At 39.7% G+C, this 19,108-nt stretch overlaps 2 protein-coding genes across 2 annotated transcripts; both read right to left on the bottom strand.

Annotated features, from left to right (window-relative positions):
- Nucleotides 1-1,846: 1,846 nt before the first annotated feature.
- LOC110145110 (olfactory receptor 51I2-like) lies at nt 1,847-2,791 on the bottom strand. The gene has a single exon (XM_020905270.2). It carries the CDS (start codon nt 2,789-2,791, stop codon nt 1,847-1,849), a length of 945 nt encoding a protein of 314 aa, XP_020760929.2.
- Nucleotides 2,792-10,131: 7,340 nt separating this feature from the next.
- LOC110145097 (olfactory receptor 51I1) lies at nt 10,132-11,076 on the bottom strand. Its single transcript, XM_020905260.2, has one exon. The coding sequence runs from the start codon at nt 11,074-11,076 to the stop codon at nt 10,132-10,134; it is 945 nt and encodes a 314-aa protein (XP_020760919.2).
- Between the last annotated feature and the right edge of the window lie 8,032 nt (nt 11,077-19,108).

Genomic DNA, 19,108 nt, shown 5'->3' with positions numbered 1-19,108 from the left:
AATACATTATATGTATTACAAACTCTTTTTGAAGATAAAATTAAAATTTGAGTTTGAGGAGAAAAGGGACTAACATAAAAATATGTGAATGAAATGTTAAAGAATATGTTCATGCCTATTTAAATTCATAATGTTTGGTATCAAAATATGCATTTAGTTTACATTATTTTAAACTGTGATATAACAATTTATTTTAAACTTGATATATTTAGGAAGTGAAGCTTTAGTTTCTCAGTCATGCCCAACTCTTTGTGAACCCATGGACTGTAGCAGCCTGCCAGGCTCCTCTGTTCATGGAATTCTTCAGTCAAGAATCCTGGAGTGGGTTGCCATTTCCTTCTCTAGGGGATCTTCCCAACCCAGGGATCAAACCTGGGTCTCTGGGATACAGGCAAATTTTTTATCATCTGAGTCACCAGGGAAGCCTCAGTATATTTACAATACAGCCAAAATGTGTGCTCAACAACTATCTAAATCTATGATAGAAGTTTAGGTTTTAAGCTGAAAATGCCTAAAAGATACCTAGATTTTTTCCTATTAATTATTTTATATAGAGAATGTAAAAATTTGGTAACAACTATTTTAAACAGAGCAAACATTTCATAAAGTTCACTGTTTAAAGGTGACCTGATGACATGGATGTGCTCAGGAAGAATAGCATACGGTGAGAAGAACATTTCCCTTGCATTTGTAAGATCTGAAGTGTGAGAGGCTGAGATTGAGGCCACTTACTGATCAAGCAGCACAGGCCTATCAATCCACCATACACAGACCTCTATTATTTAGGAGGTGTGAAGACGCACTCTCTCATTTGACCAAAGGTTTCCAGGAAGCCACAGACACCCACAGGCAGAAGCAAGAAGTGCCAACTAGAACTCTGCTGACAATTTGAGAGAAGGGGTGGAGCAGAGGGAAAGATACAAGCCCACCTGCCTCAGGGCATGGTGCGGATAGGAGGAGAGGGGAGTGCACAATCCAGACAGCAGAGAAACAGGACCCAAAGCTCTACCAAAACAGAATTTTGTTGGTGTTTCTGTTCAGATTTTTCAAATCTGAAACCTGGTGTGTAAGATTGTCCATATGTTACTTGATACCTAAGTTTAGACCATTTACTCAGCTGTTCTTCATCCTCAGAATCTCCTGGCATATGAAATTTTGGTAGCCACTATTCAAAACAGACTGAATAGGCTGAGAGTAGACACCACTGGATAGTAAGCTGGGGGGAAGAGTCTGATTCCGTATATAACAAGAAGGAAGTTGTTTTATACATAGTTTTACCATAAATTTACTATTTAATGAAGGATACTTTTGATAGGAAAAGGGATTGCTATTAATAACAATGCTGAGAAAAATAAGTGTAAATCACGACCATCTGGGACAATCCAGAAAATACACTTATCTTGCTCAAAGTCATGTTACTAGAATGGTCTTTTATTGGGAGGAGATTTTTAATATCTGTCTGACCCATCCAAATAAGAACTTGTTATATTTCAATTCCAATATCATTAAGTCTCAAGCCTCTACTGGTAACTTCCTATTTGTCAGACTGTTTGGTTTGAGCCTTCAGAAAAACAGGCAAATGGCATTCAAACTCTCAACTTGATCATAACTGTCAGAGATGGCACGTGCGTGGGCACATACAGAGACACATCTATGTTGATAACATGTGAGATGGAAAGGCATCAAGGTAACTCCTGTGATCCAAATTCAAGCCCGAGGCAATATTTTTAATTTCTCACTCCTATTCTTCCCCAGAAATCCTGGTGTGGAGCTCTGCCCACAAAAGAAACACAATCAGAATTTATGGACTGGTTCAAAGTACCTCCCTGCTTCGAATGACTCAAAGTCATTCTCTCTTGCAGGAAAACAAGGTGATAATTCCCTGTTGGACTGGTTTGGTCTTGACACTGTAGATGATGGGATTGAGCACAGGAGGGACAAAGAGGTAGATGCTGGACATGACTGTGTGGGCCAGAGGTGAGGCATGCTTGGCAGTACGATGCATCACAGACACGCCAATCAAAGGCACGTAGTACACAAGTACCGCACAGATGTGTGACACACACGTGTTGAGGGCCTTCCGCCGTCCCTCCCCAGAAGCAATGCCCAGCACTCTGTAAAGAATCAACATATAGGAGACCACGATCAGCAGTGAGTCCAGTCCAAAAGTCGCCAAGGCAATGGCCAAGCCCAGGATGCTATTGAGCTTAGTGTCAGCACAAGGCAGCTGGATCAGGTCTGGGTGGAGGCAGTAAGAGTGGGAGAGGATGTTAGTGTGGCAATAGGGCAGTAACCTCAAGAGGACTGGAAGGGGAGCCCTGAGTATCACACTCTTCAGTGTAATGACCAGACCAATGCAGACAATACGGGGCAGGGTGAGGATGGCTGTGTAGCGCAGTGGACTGTAGATGGCTACAAAACGATCATAACTCATAGCCAGCAGGACCCCTGACTCCATGCAGGAGAAGGTGTGGATGAAGAACATCTGGGCAAGGCAGCCATCAAAGTCAACCCGCCGGGCATCAAACCAAAGAATGCCCATGACAGTAGGCAGTGTGGACACAGAGACACCCACCTCAGTTGCAGCCAACATGGAGAGAAACAGGTACATAGGCTCATGTAAGGCAGGATCTGCTTGCACCGCTGCCATGATTAGGCTGTTGCCCACAATAGCTACAAGGTACATGGTGAAGAAGGGGATGGACAGCCAGCCATGTTGGGCCTCCAATCCTGGAATGCCAGTCAGGAAAACAGATAGGAGGTCAAGACTTTCATTGCTCTCAGCTTTCATGTCACCAATATCAGTGACCAGTCTTTACCTGCCACTTGAAAAAAAAAAAAAAATCAGTTAACTCCTAACCATGAATGAAGCCTTCTGCCTTAGCAGCCTATGTCAAAGTCTGAAGAAGAGAGAGATGGAAAGACATGGAGGAAATTGGAGTCATCTACATTATTCCTTGTAAAAATATTCCCACCTGCTATTCCCCTGACAGCCAGAGCCCTAAAATCTTATGCATAAAAGAGATATTTGAGACTACCCAATCTTATTAGAGATAACATCATTTAAAAATTGAGAAGCACTGGAATAAATCAGAAGTGGGTCAAAATCAATACTCAACCAGCTAAAACATGATTTACCTTGTAGAGATAATAATATTCTCTTACTTGGATATAAGAAATAAATGAAAAAAAAATAGCTTCATATGTTCCGTGTTTTAGACCTCTGCAGATGGATACTCACAGACCTCCGTTTGGAGCCCAATTTACAGTTTACAGGCAGAGTGACCTTGAACAGGTAACTTAACCTTTCGAAGCCTCTGTGTTTCTATATCTAAAATAAACAAAATACATCTATTGCATATGGACATTGTAAAGGCAAACACGATATCATATGGTATGTATGGACAAACCTCATTTGTCACAAAGAGTGAAAATGAAGGCTTATAAACACTAGCCCTGACCCATGGCGTGGAGGAGGAACATGAATGATGGCAAAGAGTATGAATAGCACCCGGGAGGGAACAGCTTCAGGGAAATAATTCAGTCTTTGTGTGCTAGAAAGGATAACCAGATGGGCAACTGTTTCTGACCAAGATGCCTGATTTCAGTCCCATAACAACTATGTTAAGTGACTGTCATTAAGGCATTAAGTGGCTAAATTGGGACTAGAATCTAATTCTTTCAGCTGTAAGTCCTGTGGCCCTTCCTATGAAACCCAGCTGCCAGCCTTCTGAAATTGCAGCTACTGATGTAAGAAGAATGTAGAGATATTGGGAAGTCGGTCGTCTTCACCTTCACAGGCAGAGCCAAGTAGAGAATGGAAGACAGATTTATTTTTCCTGCCTCCTAAGAAGACTAGGAGATTTACTTGCTTTATCTTCCTCTTCCTTGTTGTTGAACTCCCACTGCCATTCATAGTCAACACCTTTATTTTATCTGCAGCTTTTCCTTTACTACTTAAGTGGAAATAGTAGCCTTGTATCTGAGTTGAAAATATTTTATACATGATTCTTATTTTATGACAAGTGCCTTTACACCTCTGTTCTCACTTGGAATCTTAGGTAAACTTGGGTCTGGTTCATTCTCGCCTCCCACTGCTTCCTGTTTCTAGCACAAAGATACGCTCAAATATTCATGAGTTAATAAAAGCACGAGCACATTGTTCAGGGTCATAACTGAAGTACATTCAGTTCTGGGTTCCAGTCTCTAAATCAAAGTTAAACCAATGGGACACACACAGAGACAGAGGGGACCAAGTCATATAAAGAGCATTGAAGGAACCAGTGATGCTGTGTTCTGAGAAGAGACTGCAGCAGAGATAGACAGGGATGGGCGTAAGAGGTAATGAGTGACAGATGGAGATCACAAGATGACAATTTAGGATCCAGATAAGGAAGATTTTTCTGAGTGAAAGCTGAATGATGAGATAAGTTGTTGCCAGTGAACGCGCTCAAGCAACAATCACAATTGTGTAACCATTGATGGAAATGCTGGGGGGGAGAATTCCTGCAGCTGCTAACTGGGAATAAAGGCATTTTCAAGTCTCCTGCCCTTCGGCCTGATGTTCCAGGAGGTCAAAATCTCTCCTGGTCTGTGATGCTGACAGTATCATGACTTTGGTTCTGTGTGGAATAGAACGGAGGCAAGCTCTCAGCCCCTGTCATGGGATTGCCATGTGTCTTTCACTGATAGAGCCGTCTCTGCAGCCTTATATGAAAGTGCTGTCCCAGGAGGACACCTGGTACTGGAAGGTATATTACTCTTATCTTTTTTTAAAGAAAATATACATGAAACTAAGATTTTGGAATTTTATTTTTAAAGTTTTTTTTTCCATTAAAAGGGTTATACAGTATTACCAAGTGGGATCCACTCCTGGAATGTGAGAATGGGTCAACAGACAAAACTCAATCAACGTGATATGTCATCTTAATAGAAAGAAGGAAAGCAACCAAGATCATCTCAACTGATCCAACAAAATAATCTGACAAAAGGAAATTTTATTTTTATTTGTTTAAACCCTTCCATCATAAGCCACACGAATCATAGCAAATACACAAGCACACACTTGCATGGACAGAGATTCCCCCAGAGACACAGAGGCTTGAGAGGCTGAGGGGCCCATATGGGGACACAGAGAGAGTCACAGGCTGAAATGTACTTCTTGTGAGTTTACAAAGAAATCTCAGACTCACCTGAAAGAGCGCAATGAAGTGAGAGCTGGCGTCAAAGACAAAGAGCCTGAGCTCACAGTGGTTCCAGAAGGAAATTCAAGCAGGAACTAGCCAGAGACAGGCAGACTTTATATCTCTGAATACGAGTTCCTAGGCACCAAAATCTGGGGTCCTGGCTTGCCTGAGTGTGATGCTGTGCTGGTAATGTGGGAAGAAAAGGAGAATTAGATGTCACTTGGCAACAGAAGGAGGAAAAAAAAAAATTATCCCTGGAGACATTGCCCTCTCTCCAGAGAGAAAATAAAATTCCACCTGCTTCCTTGTGATGAAGAGGAGAATTTTCCTCCTAGCTCCATAGAAACATCTTTCCTATCCAATTATCCAGTCTCAAAATCAGAACTCTCAGGAGAGAACTCAAAAGTTAAAATCCCCAAATTTTTTACTTTAAATCCACATTTTGGGAAGAACCTAAATCTTTACCCTCTGAGCCACTAGGAAGCCCTAAATAGTACACAATTTGTGTGTGTGTGTTCAGTCATGTCTGACTCATTGCGACCCTTTGGACTATAGCGCATCCAGACTCCTCTGTTCATGGGATTTTTCAGACAAGAATACTGGAGTGGATCACCATTTCCTTCTCCAGGGAATTTTTCCAACCAAGGGGTCAAAGTGATGTCAAAGTGTGTTGCAGGTGGATTCTTTATCATTGAGCCTTCAGTGAAACTACATGGTGTCTCAGAGAGTAAGAATCTGCCTGTAATGTGGGAGACTTGGGTTCAGTCCCTGGGTTAGAAAGATTCCCCAGAGAAGGGAATGGCTATCCACTCCAGTATGCTCGCCTTGGAGAATTCCATGGACAGAGGAGCCTGGTGGGCTACAGTCCATGGGCTTTCAAAGAGTCAGACATGACTGACCAAGTAACACTTGGGGGCTTCTAGATGGTACTAGTGGTAAAGAACCTGCCTGCCAATGCAGGAGACATAAGAGACACGGGTTCAATCCTTGAGTTGGGAAGATCCCCTGAAGAAGGAAACAGAACACTGCTATACTATTCTTCCCTGGAAAATTCCATGGACAGAGAAACTTAGTGGGCTACAGTTCATGAGATCACAAAGAACTTGATAGGACTGAGAATACCTATTTAAAGCATAGACCCAGTGGGCAAACTCTGGAACTTAGAGCCAAGAAAACATTCCTTGAACTATAGAGTTAGTCTCTAGATTTAACCAACAGATCATATGAACATGGCTACCTCCATTCACTTATAACTGGTGTTTCCTGCTCAATTCCCTCTCCCATCACCTCCAATCCAACCCTCTACCAAGTTCTATAAGACTGAGATCTCCAGGAGAGACAGCCCCACTGAGAGATCACTGAGTTCAAAGTCACATAGACGTGGGTTTGGGCCCTAACCTTGCTGCTTACTAGCTCCATAATTTCATGAAACTAGTATTCCTTCAAACTGGAAAGTAGATCCTGTCTATAAGGGATTCAAATAAAAAGAAGAAAGTAATCTTTAACAATGTACTACATGTAGTAATTATACTCACTAGGAGTTCTGCTAAAGATTCGAGTTTCAGATACTCCAAATAGTTTATTTTTCCAAATAGCTAATCTTCCCATTAAGTATTTCATTTTACCTCCTCCTTGTTTCAGTTTCAGACAGAGTCAAGGTGTACTGAGGGAAGGAATCATGGGACATCTCTCTATTATTTCTATCAAGTCATGGGATGGTTAGCAGATAGAAACAGAACATAGACATAGAAGAAAACTTTCCTTCTCCATGTGGAACTTTGATGTATCTTAGAGAGGCAGTTTGAAAACTCTCTACTTTCCATCACTGTAGAATCCTCTAGGTAAAAATTAATGGGTTAGGAATGAGAAGATATAATTAAAAAGAATGCAGAAAGTAGTCTTGTGAATAAGGTCATAGAATTATGGAGAATAGAGAGACCGACTTGGTGCCTCAGGTTGAGCGTAAGTTCCTGGAGAGGAGAATGTAGGCTTTGAGAAGACCCAGAGGGAAGTGTTTCTAACTATGTCGTTAGAGGCAGCATAATGGGGAATAAGCATCATCCTTGATACAGTCTTTTGTTTATTTAACTAGTCATTTGGTTGTTGATTTAATTCACATGCATTGGGCATGGCAAACACTGTGCTAGGTGTAAGATTTTAGGTTTGACTATCATTTCATTATCTCTTTTTCAACTTTTGAAAAGTCTTCTTTCAAGACTTAGTGTCTGCCAATATCTTATGAGAAAAGAAGTCAGGGAAAATAGTATTTATTCATCCCAAGAGTGATAATACCAGACATAATATTTGTGCAAATCCCAACAAAAGGGATCTGTTATAAGTTAGGGCTTCCCTGGTGGCTCAGAAGGTAAAGAGTCTGCCTGCAATGCAGGAACACAGGTTTGACCCCTGGGTTGGGAAGATCCCCTGGAGGAGAGCATAGCAATCCACTCCAGTATTCTTGCCTTTAGAATCCTATGGACAGAGAAGCTTGGTGGGCTACAGTCCATGGGGTCTCATAGAGTTGGACTTGACTGAGTGACTATCACTTTCACTTTCATTTATGGAAAAATTATGAAGCACTTTGCCCCATGGAGCTTAAATAGGGAAATAAATTTGTCTTGTATTTAAATCAATTTTTTTTCCCAATGGAGCAGAGAAAAGATAGGCACAATGCAGGTACATGTTTTGTGCAGAAAAATACAATCACATTAAGAATTTCTTATTTTAGAAAAGGAATATACACTTTAGAAGGAAGTTAATGGAGCTTGTAGAAAACAAAAAAGTCTCAGAAGAGGTTTTGATCAAGAGACTTGTTTGCGTTGAACTTTCACCCCAAGAACACTTGAAAGATTCTGTATCTCAGTGTAACACCCAACTGATTATCTTCCCCTATATTTTGTGTTTACTTAGAGGGTAGCCTTCTAGTTGGATTTTACCTGAATTTTGGATTTCAAGTTAGTCGAGATTTTGCAGGTGGAAATTGGGAAAAAGAAAGGAATCTGCTGATGAGGCAGGAGCCTGAGTGCTAGTGAAGAGGCTGGAGGCTGTTCATCCCATTTCAGTTATTTCCATGTTCCACGTGCACCGCCTTGTGGAGATAAGAGGCTATAAGTCTGTATATCCCTTTACCACCAACACTTTCCCCTGGTTGTCAGGCACTCAATTTCTTCCACCTTTAACAGTCACCTGCAAGCTTAGCCTTCCCAGGTGGCTCATTGATAAAGAATCCACCTGCTCATGCAGGAGATGCAAGAGACTCGATCAGGCTCGATCCTTGGGTCTGGAAGACCCCTGGAGCAGGAAATGGTCACCCACTTCATTATTCTTGCCTGGAAAGATCTGGGATCACAAAGAGTCTGGTTTGACTGAGTGCACACACAGAATCTTAGGCAGTCTCTCAGGATCGATCTTGTTTCGAAAGCTTCTTAGTGTGAAACCTCCCCTTTGTCTAAACAAAGCTGTTTGCAATTTTCCCAAAGAGTCTAGACCAATATTCTAGTTTAAAGGTTTTCAACCTGTAATATATATCAGATTTGCTTGGAGGGCTTATTAAAAATACATATTGCTGGACCTCACCACCTAAGACTTTCTGATCAGGACATCTGAGGACAAGCCTGAGAATTTGTATGCCTAACAATTTCCCAAACAATGATGATGACACTAGTCTGGAAATCACACTTTGAGAACTAGTTTTTCAGACTCATATTATTCATGATCTTTCTTATTTTTGTTGCACATTAGATACCCAAAAACTTAGAGGGGTTAAAAAAGAGAAACACTATGCCACTCAGCCTTTAATCACGCCAAGGTCTTATTAAAAGTAATTTGAATTCAGTAGGTCTTGTTCAGGGTCTAAGATTCTGTTTCACTAACAAACCACCAGATATAACAATACTGTTCTTCATTGGACCACACTTGGATTAGTAAAGGTGGAAATACTCTTGCCTAAATATTTTTTTCTCAAGCAGTTTGTTATGCCAAGATCATTATTTTCCTGTCTTTCTGCCACCCTGACCAACTACCATAACCCTTCTCTTCCTTCATAGTCTACCTCACAAACATAGGAAAACAATTATTTTGATTTCCACAAACCAGTGGGACCTTTCTCCCCCATGCATGCTAAGTTGCTTCAGTCGTGTTCAAATATGTGTGACCCTATGGACTATAGCCCACCAGGCTTTTCTGTCCATGGGTTCTCCAGATAAGAATACTGGAGTGGATTGTCATGCCCTCCTCCAGAAGATCTTCCTGATCTAGAGATCGAACCATTCATTGGTGGGAAGCTTCTTTACTACTAGTGCCACCTGGAAAGTGCCCTTTTCCACCCCACAAAGCACCAAATTCCACTGAATTTTGTCTTCAGTGAATCATTTCCTCACTCTTGGTAGTAGTAGAATTGTGTTCAAGGATAATTGCACTGTAGAGCTTCCAATATTTTCACAAATGTCAAATATATTTCAGGGCAGAAGTGAAGTCGCTCAGTCGTGTCCAACTCTTTACGACCCCATGAACTGTAAGCTACCATGTTTCTCTGTCCATGGGATTTTCCAGGCAAGAGTACTGGAGTGGGTTGCCATTTCCTTCTCCAGAGGGTCTTCCCAACCCAGGGATCGAACCCAGGTCTCCCATATTGTAGGCAGACACTTTACCATCGCAGCCACCACATAAGCCCTCACACCTTTATTTTTTATGTTTTTCCCTTGATACATCTATCTCTTAAGAATATGTCTTATTCATCATTATAACACTGCTAGCAACTAGCACAAAGTTTTTCATAGAGTAAGTGTTCAATACATATGTCATTTTATTGAGTCCGATATTCTTTTATTAGCTCCATATTCATGCTATCAAGATCCTGGCTCTTTTCCTTGTTTTAACATTCCTAAAGTCAGAAAAAGTCCTAGTCCTTCCTCCAAAATGGTTCTCTCAGGGTCTTCAGCATCCCTCAGCCCCAAGACTTACAGAAGATTTGACGGATCCCTCTGCGTATCTCCTTTGTCTTCACACTGTAGATGATGGGGTTGAGCATGGGGGGTATAAACAGGTAGACATTGGACATCATGACATGAACAACAAGTGGGGCACTTTTCCAGAAGCGGTGTATCATGGAGACAGTGATAATGGGCACATAAAAAACCAGGACTGCACAGATGTGGGACATGCAGGTGTTGAGAGCCTTGAACCGCTGCTCCCGGGATGCAATTGCCAGCACGGCTCTCAGGATCAATGTATAAGAAAGCAGGATAAAAGTTGAGTCTATGCCGTAGGTGAAAAGAACCACAAAGAGCCCATAGATGTTATTAACATGGATATCTCCACATGCCACTTTCATGAGATCTGGATGGAGGCAGTATGAGTGATGTAAAACATTGCCTTTGCAGAAGGGCAGTCGTTTCACCAGAAAGGGGAAAGGGAAGAGAGTGGTGAAACTTTTGGCAAGGATGCCCAGGCCCATAGCCAAGATGCGATTGTTAGTGAGCACAGTTGCATAGCGTAGTGGGTCACAAATAGCCACAAAACGATCAAAGCTCATGGCCAGCAGTATGCCTGACTCCATGAAAGAGAAAGTATGAATGAAGAACATCTGAACTAAGCAGGCATCAAAGTCAACATGACGATAGTTGAAGCAGAAGGTCGCAAGCACGGTGGGAAGTGTAGAGAAGGACACTCCCAGATCATTGAGAGAGAGCATCGAGAGGAAGTAGTACATGGGCTGGTGTAGAGAAGGCTCTCGAATCACCAAAGCAAGGATGGTGAGGTTGCCTATGATGGAAATCAGGTAGAGGATGCAGAAAACCAGAGCAACCCAGGCTTGACCTGTCTGCATCCCAGGGATGCCTGTTAGCTGGAGTGTGGCTGGCTGGAACGGGGTGCCATTGAGGCCCAACATGGCAGGCAGATGTAAGAACACAGATGGGGGATATGCCCAAGAGGGTGTGTGGGAATGTTCTTCACTCTTTCTCAGACATCCTGTCTCCAACACAAAAGGTCAGAGATTGAAAGTGTTGGCTTCTGGTCCTACTTCCTCCAGTAGACCATGAGCTCTTTGAGGATAACAACTGAGTTCTACTCATCTCTGACTCACCAGAGCCCAGCTCCCTCTCGTGACCATGTTTTAAACTCCATGAAGGTATGATGAACAAGTGAGCAAGAACAAGGTGACAGGACAGGAGATTATATGAGAAAGTTTCCAAATTCTCACTTAAAACTCCAGTGTTCCTTCAATTCAGCATCTCACCCTAGAAATGATATTCTAGAAATTTTGAGAAAAAATTAGAAATTAGGATGTACACGGAAAAGGAAACACAGTCCTTGTCTCTGGGTACCCTTTCATAGGTGGCAAAGATGAAAACTCTATAGCTAGAAAGTTACAGCGTCAGTAACTTTACTCAGACTTCATATCAACCTCCTTATCACTTTGAAGTCTTACATTCTATTTATTTAGTTTTTAGCTTCTGACCATGGCCTTCCACCTACCAATAATCTGACCTTCTCACCCCATGATCTTGCTTTCAAAGTTTTAGCCATTCTTTCATCTTCTTCTATTTATTTATTAGCTCTTCCTTCCTCACTGCTTTCCTGACCTACCCTCCCTCTAGGACTGGTATGTTTATCTTCTCTTTGCCTTTCTTTCACATTCACACAGTACACCATAACCACTGATAAATTCTATAACCAAATTGGGTATGCAACTGGATAAAGCCAAAGAAGCAAGCAGTTTATTGGGGAAGAAAGAGGAGGCAGAGGGAGATTATTTACCACTACCAAAAACTTTAACTTGCTCTCAGCTAGCCCTTGGTTTCTGAGAAAAAGATGTCTCTTCCCCAAGACCAGGCCCTCCACCATTCGGATTGTGTTTCCTTCCATTTCACTCAGAGACCTCTTCCATTGGTCTGTTGAACTGTATCTTCAAGCTCTCATGTTCTATCTCCTTCCCATCAGGCAATAAGCACATATAAGGTTACCCCATCATAGAGACATGACTTTCCTTCTCTATCTTCCGTGCTGTTATTCTTTCTCAATTCATATTCAAAATTCTTGAAACCCTGTCTCTCTAAATGTCAAGGGAGGGGAGCTTATTTGTATGTCTGTTTTTCCAATCCATTCTGAGATTGCCAGATTCAGGGATTTGATCTTAACGACCTTTCCTTATCAGTGCTTGATTTACTGCACAGTGGCTTCCACACTGCACCCTCCCAATTGAAACTAATTTCTGTGTGGTCATGAGTGATCTCTTTGTCACTGAATCTAATGAAAACATTCTCCTGCTTCATCTATTTGACTTTCCTATGAGAGCTAACATTGTTGGTAACTCACCCTTTTATAACTGCCTTCTTACTTCAGGGGCATCTCCCTAATTTTCCTCCTTCCTTGGCATTTTCATCTCTACCTTCTTTACTGATTCCTCTTTCTCTGTCTTTGTCCTTTTCCAGCCTAGCTCCTGGAAAAGAAAGCAGTAGTCAGAATAGTAAAAATTAAGAAACCATGTCATAAAGGACTTTTTTCCAGTTTTTATCCAAAACATCTCTGTAACTATATTTCTCTGGAGCAGATAGCTCAAAATTAAAGCTTCACTCTGTAGAGAGTAGAACAGTGGTTTCCAGGTGTCTGCAGCAGGGTTGGCAGAAAGATGGGGAGATGCTGATAAAAAGGTGCAGACTTCCAGCTATAAAATGTATATTGACTATAATTAATAATTCTGTAATATGCATACTTAGGATTCCCTGGTAGCTCAGGCATAAAAGGATACTTCTGCAATGCAAGAGACAGGAGTTTGATCCCTGGGTCTGGAAGATCCCCCACTTCAGTATTCTTGACTGGGAAATCCCATGGACAGAGGAGCCTGGTGGACTACATACAGTTCATGGGGTCACAAGAGTCAGACATGCCTTAGTGACAAAACCATTACTACCAATATGCATACTAAAGCCTTTAAGAAAGTAGACCTTAAATATTATCACCACATTAAAAAAATGATAATTATGTAAGGAAATAGAGGTGCTAACTAACTTCATTATGGTGATCATTTTGCAATATATTTGCTTACCAAATCCTCACATTGTGTATCTTAAAATTGCATATGTTATATGTCAGTAATAGCTCAACAAAGCTAGAAAATCTATATTTAAAATTAGAAAATAAGATAAAACTGCTTTGAAATTTAGAACTAGTTAAGTTCCATATTCCCTTGACTTTTCTAGTTTCCATCATCTTCCTAGCCCTCTTAGGAAATTCAGTAAAAGTAGATGGTGACTGAAGGCTGGAGATGCCCTGATATCAGTAATAATCATGAAAGTACATGGGCCATAAGAAGCAGTTATATTCATTTGGTTTCCCTCCTTTTCAACTGAGAATTCAAAGGAAACATTTAATAAATAGGATTTCTTTTTCTTACTTCACCTGTAAACTTTTCTCTACCTCCTCCCCTAGGTTTAAAGGTTGATGTCTTAAAAAATCATCTTAGATACAACCTCTCTTGTATCTACTTTTTTATCATCTTCATTCCAAGATTATTTCTAGATCTTGGAGAAATGAAAACTCTCTTAGAGGATCAACAAACATGAAGGACTCTTCACAAGATAGGTTTACCCCACTGTCCTTAATCCCTGTGTGAAAATTTATGTAATCCAGAAGGGCATATTTCAACAATGTTCCAGATTTTCCTCACTATGGAAGGTAACTTTGAAAATGTCTCCCCCAGAGAAAACATGATCTGTCACCACCCAGCAATAATTTTTTCTTTGTTTTCACCAAAGGGGTGTCAGTTAAGTCTTGCTAAATATAACTAATCTAGGCATATATATATATATATATAAAAGAAAACATAGACAGATACAAGCAATGTACTTCTTTTGCACAGCATGTATATGAGCATCTATACTTATGCACAGTCACATAAAGGTATCAATGAATACATTCTTTACACTCCTGTGTACACTTATACACCCAGGTAGTCATAGGTAATACCTCACATCACACAGATAGAAACTACTGCAAAGTCCCTTGCTCAAATAACACTAGCGCAATCACAGAATTTAATAAGACAAATAGTTACTCATAGGTATTATATGGTGTGTTGCAAATATCCTCCCATGTTTATACCCACCTGAAGGTATACATATAGGTACACATGTGTACACACACAGGGCTCTAAAAACATTAACAGACTCACAGTAACAGGAGATATGTTCCCATGGCATACTCAATAATGAAAATCCAGCTAAAATTGAAGACGTCATTGTTCAATGACTTCAGTTCATTTGGTTCTTGATTTTCACCAGCTGCACACAGAAGAGTTAGGTATAGGACATAATAATTCAAATTGCAGGGGGAAAATATGCATATCATCAACACAAAGTCTAGATTTCATGAATCAGTCCCTTAATCTAAACATGTGTGGTTTGGTACTAGGATTTCCATTCAGATGGCAACCTGGCATCAGGGTTTGTAATCACGGGCTTTGGAAGAGAAGCTAGTTATCTAATGTCTAGAGAGTATGAGGGTCTGAGTCTGTCTGGAGTCACAGTAAGAGTGTTTAAGCTTGGAATAAGTTCTCAATAAGGAGCCCTGATGAGCAATCTGAAGGAGGTGGCACTCACTGGATAGGAGACAACTCTTCCCTGTAACTGGAGGCCATGATCTGTGGGTCCCACAGGCTGAGCAGCATCAGCCCAGTCTTCTGTGACTCATAAATATATCAAACCACTAAGCTTGTTTGTTGTGATGGGAGGAGGGAGAGTGAAAATAATGGGGAGGGTGGTGTCAATGAGTAATGGACTGGCCATAGGAGGACTGCTCCCAGGAGAAACTTCTCAGCCTCAACAGCGCTAATATCTCGATCTATATCCATTACACTGTTATCCCTTACTATGTTAATCCTTCCTTGATCAAGGAATGGACACCTACTCATGCATGCAAAGATGAATCGTAGACATTCTGAGATCCTTCCTCACCACAGATACACCCGTAGGCACATTCAGCCATTTATTTAATAACATTTACATTGCCTCTTTTAGGTCCATATATATACAAACAGATAGAACCAAATATGTTCCTACAATTCTCCAATGCTCTAGTCACTGATCACACATCTGTGCACACACACACACATACACACACACACACACACACGATTGTGCTGGACATAGACCTTTCTTCAGCAAGCACAAATCCCATTCAACTGCAATGAAAATTCAATCTGACATAAATGATCTCTAGACCTATTTTAAACCAACCCTGAACATCTTCTATATAATTATGAGATCAATTTTATGTATCTAACATAACTAATACCTTTTCATATGATTAAAGACAAGAATCAAATTTCTCAGCTGCAGCTCATTTAATCCCAAGGACAGCCACTTATGGTGAACAAATCCGCATTCGGGGTCATACCTGTGCTCCATCCTAGGGGTTGCTAATTCTTCCCCTACACTGCTTTCTCTGCAATCAAGGCTACAGAACCACACAGGAACAGTTATAACACTATGATTGCTGCTTTCATGGCAGAAATGAACAATTCTTTATGAATAAAGAATCATCAATTCTACTTCAGTCAGATTATAAGACATGTTTTGAATGTGTGCCAATTTTGAAATAACTCCAAGATAATCTGGCTATCTGACTTTGAGAGAGAAGATTATTATGGACAATAGAAACTCTATTTCTAAAAAATAAGTCCAACCGTGATTTTTCACAGACTACAGTGACTTGATACCTTACATCATTCTATGAAGGTAAAAGTCCATAGGAGACCATGTATCTTACAATTCTAGTGATATAACAAGACTTCAGTGAGTGGATGAATTCTTCTTCTATGCTATACCAAGGATTCACCTCTCACTCTGTGGTACTTCTCCATAGCACAAGGCCCCATTTTTTTACTTGAAGGATATCCCAGACTCTAATATCAGCAAATCATGCCATCCAGTATCATCACTTCATGGCAAATATATGGGTAAACAATGGAAACAGTGACAGACTTTCTTTTCTTGGGCTCCAAAATCACTGCAGATGGTGACTGCAGCCATGAAATTAAAAGACACTTGTTCCTTGGAAGAAAAGCTATGACCAACCTGGACAGCATATTAAAAAGCAGAAATAAAGTATCCATAGGGGCATGGGTTTATTTCTGGGCTTTCTATCTTGTTCCATTGGTCTACATTTCTGTTTTTGTGCAGTACCATATGGTCTTGATGACTGTAGCTTTGTAGTACAATCTGAAGTCAGGAAGATTGAGTCCTCCAGCTCCATTATTGTTTCTCGAGACTGCTTTGGCTATTTGAGGTCTTTTGTGTTTCCATATGAATTGTGAAAATTTTTGTTCTAGTTCTGTGAAAAATGCAATTGGTAATTTGATAGGGACTGCATTAAATCTGTAGATTGTGTTTGGTAGTATAATCATTTTCACAATATTGATTCTTCATACCCAGAAACATGGAATATCTATTTATGTTGTCTTTGATTTCTTTCATTAGTGTCTTATAATTTTCTGTGTACAGTTTTTATTTTGTCTCCTTAGGTAAGTTTATTCCTAGATATTTAATTCTTTTTGTTGCAATGGTGAATGGGATTGATTCCTTAATTTCTCTTTCTGATTTTCATTGTTAGTATATAGAAATGCAAGTGATTTCTGTGTATTGATTTTGCATCCTGAAACTTTGCTAAATTCACTGATTATCTCTAATGATTTTCTGATACTATTTTTAGGATTTTCTATTTACAGTTTCATGTCATCTCCAAACAGTGAGAGGTTTACTTCTTCTTTTCTTCTCTGATGGCTGTACCTAGGTCTTCCAGAGCTGTGTGAATAATAGTGGCCAAAGTGAATACCCTGGTATTGCTTCTGATCTTATGGGGCATGCTTTCAGTTTTTCACCATTGAGAATAATGTTTGCTGTAGGCTTATCATATATGGCCTTTACTGTGTTGAGGTAGGTTCGATCCAAGCTCATTTTCTGAAGAGTTTAAATCATAAATGGGTGCTGAATTTTGTCAAAGGCTTTTTCTATAGCTATTGAGATTATCATTTGAGGTTTATCTTTCAATTTGTTAAAATGGTGGTTGTGTTTCTTACAGCTTTTTTTTTCTTGTAATTGATACCTAGTCTGAAAGCAATGTGGTCAGAGAAGATGCTTGATATGATTTCAATTTTCTTAAATTTACCAAGACTTGATTTGTGAGGCAAGATGTGGTCTATCTTGGAGAACATTCTATGTGCACTTGAGAAGGTGTATTCTTGTGCATTTGGATAGAATGTCCTGATGATATCAATGAGATCCATTTCATCTAATGTACCATTTAAGACTTATTTCCTTATTTATTTTTTGCTTTGATGATCTGTCCATTGGTGTGAGGGGGTTGTTAAAGTCTCCTACTATTACTGTGTTACTGTCAATTTCTCCTTTATGTCTGTTAGTGTTTGTCTTATGTATTGAGGTGCTTCTATGTTGGGTGCATAGATATTTACAATTGTTATGTCTTCCTCTTGATTGATCCCTTGATCATTATGTAGTGTCCTTCCTTATCTCTTGTAATCTTTATTTTAAGGTCTATTTTGTCTGATATGAGGATTGCTACTCCAGCTTTCTTTTGCTTCCCATTTGCATGGAATATATTTTTCCATCCTCTCACTTTCAGCCTGTATTTGTCTTTAGGTATCAAGTGGGTTTATTGTAGACAGCATATTTATGGATTTTCTTTTTGTATCCATTCAGCTAGTCTGTGTCTTTTGGTTGGAGTGTTTAATCCATTTACATTTAAACTAATTATTGATATATATGTTCCTATTGCCATTTTCTTAATTCTTTGGGGTTGTTTTTGTAGATCTTTTTTCTTCTCTTATATTTCTTGACTATATAAGTCCTTTTAACATTTGTTGTAAAGCTAATTTGGTGGTACTGAATTCTCTTAACATTGACTTGTCTGAAAAGCTTTTTTTTCTCCATCAATTTTGAATGAGATCCTTGCCAGGTATAGGAATCTTGGTTGTAGATTTTCCATTTCAGTACTTTAAATATATCCTGCAACTCCCTTCTGGCCTGCAGTTTCTGCTGAAAAATCAGTTTTATGTGTATGTTACTTGTTGCTTCTCCCTTGCTGCTTTTAATATTCTTTCTTTGTGTTTAGTCTTTGTTAGTTTGATTAGTATGTGTCTTGGCATGTTTCTCCTTGGGTTTATCCTGTATGGGACTCTTTGTGCCTCTTGGACTTGATTGACTATTTCCTTTTCCATAGAGTGGAAATTTTCATCTATAATCTCTTCAAAATTTTTCTTATATGCTTTCTTTTTCTCTTCTTCTTCTGGGACCAATATAATTCTAATGTTGGTGCATTTGATATTGTCCCAGAGGTCTCTGAGACTGTCCTCAGTTCTTTTCATTCTTTTTACTTTATTCTGCTCTTCAGAAGTTATTTCCACCAGTTTTATCTTCCAGCTCACTGATTCATTCTTCTGCTTCAGATATTCTGCTATTGATTCCTTCTAAAGGATTCTTAATTTCAGTAATTGTGTTGTTTGTCTCTGTATGTTTATTCTTTAATTCTTCTAGGTTGTTGTTAATTGATTCTTGCATTTCCCCATTCTGTTTTCAAGGTTTTGATCATCTTTACTATCATTATTCTGAATTCTTTTTCAGGTAGTTTGCCTATTTGCTCTTCATTTATTTGGACTTCTGAGTTTCTAGGTTGTTCCTTCATTTGTGTAGTATTTCTCTGCCTTATTATTATTATTTTTTAACTTATTGTGTTTGAGGCCTCCTTTCCCCAAAGACAGCCTCTTCAATAAATGATGCTGGGAAAACTGGACAGCTACACGTAAAAGAATGAAATTACAGCACTTCCTAACACCATACACAAAGATAAACTCAAAATGTAAACTCTAAATGTAAGATCAGACTCTATAAAACTCTTAGAGGAAAACA

This window comes from Odocoileus virginianus, unplaced genomic scaffold (genome assembly GCF_023699985.2).
Source record: "Odocoileus virginianus isolate 20LAN1187 ecotype Illinois unplaced genomic scaffold, Ovbor_1.2 Unplaced_Contig_64, whole genome shotgun sequence".
Taxonomy (NCBI): Eukaryota; Metazoa; Chordata; class Mammalia; order Artiodactyla; family Cervidae; genus Odocoileus; species Odocoileus virginianus.
This window is presented reverse-complemented; position numbering and strand designations above follow the sequence as displayed.

Bases quoted from the DNA above. Each gene is read 5' to 3' on its own strand.
- LOC110145097 (XM_020905260.2), bottom strand. From the start codon at position 11,076: ATGTTGGGCCTCAATGGCACCCCGTTCCAGCCAGCCACACTCCAGCTA.
- LOC110145110 (XM_020905270.2), bottom strand. From the start codon at position 2,791: ATGAAAGCTGAGAGCAATGAAAGTCTTGACCTCCTATCTGTTTTCCTG.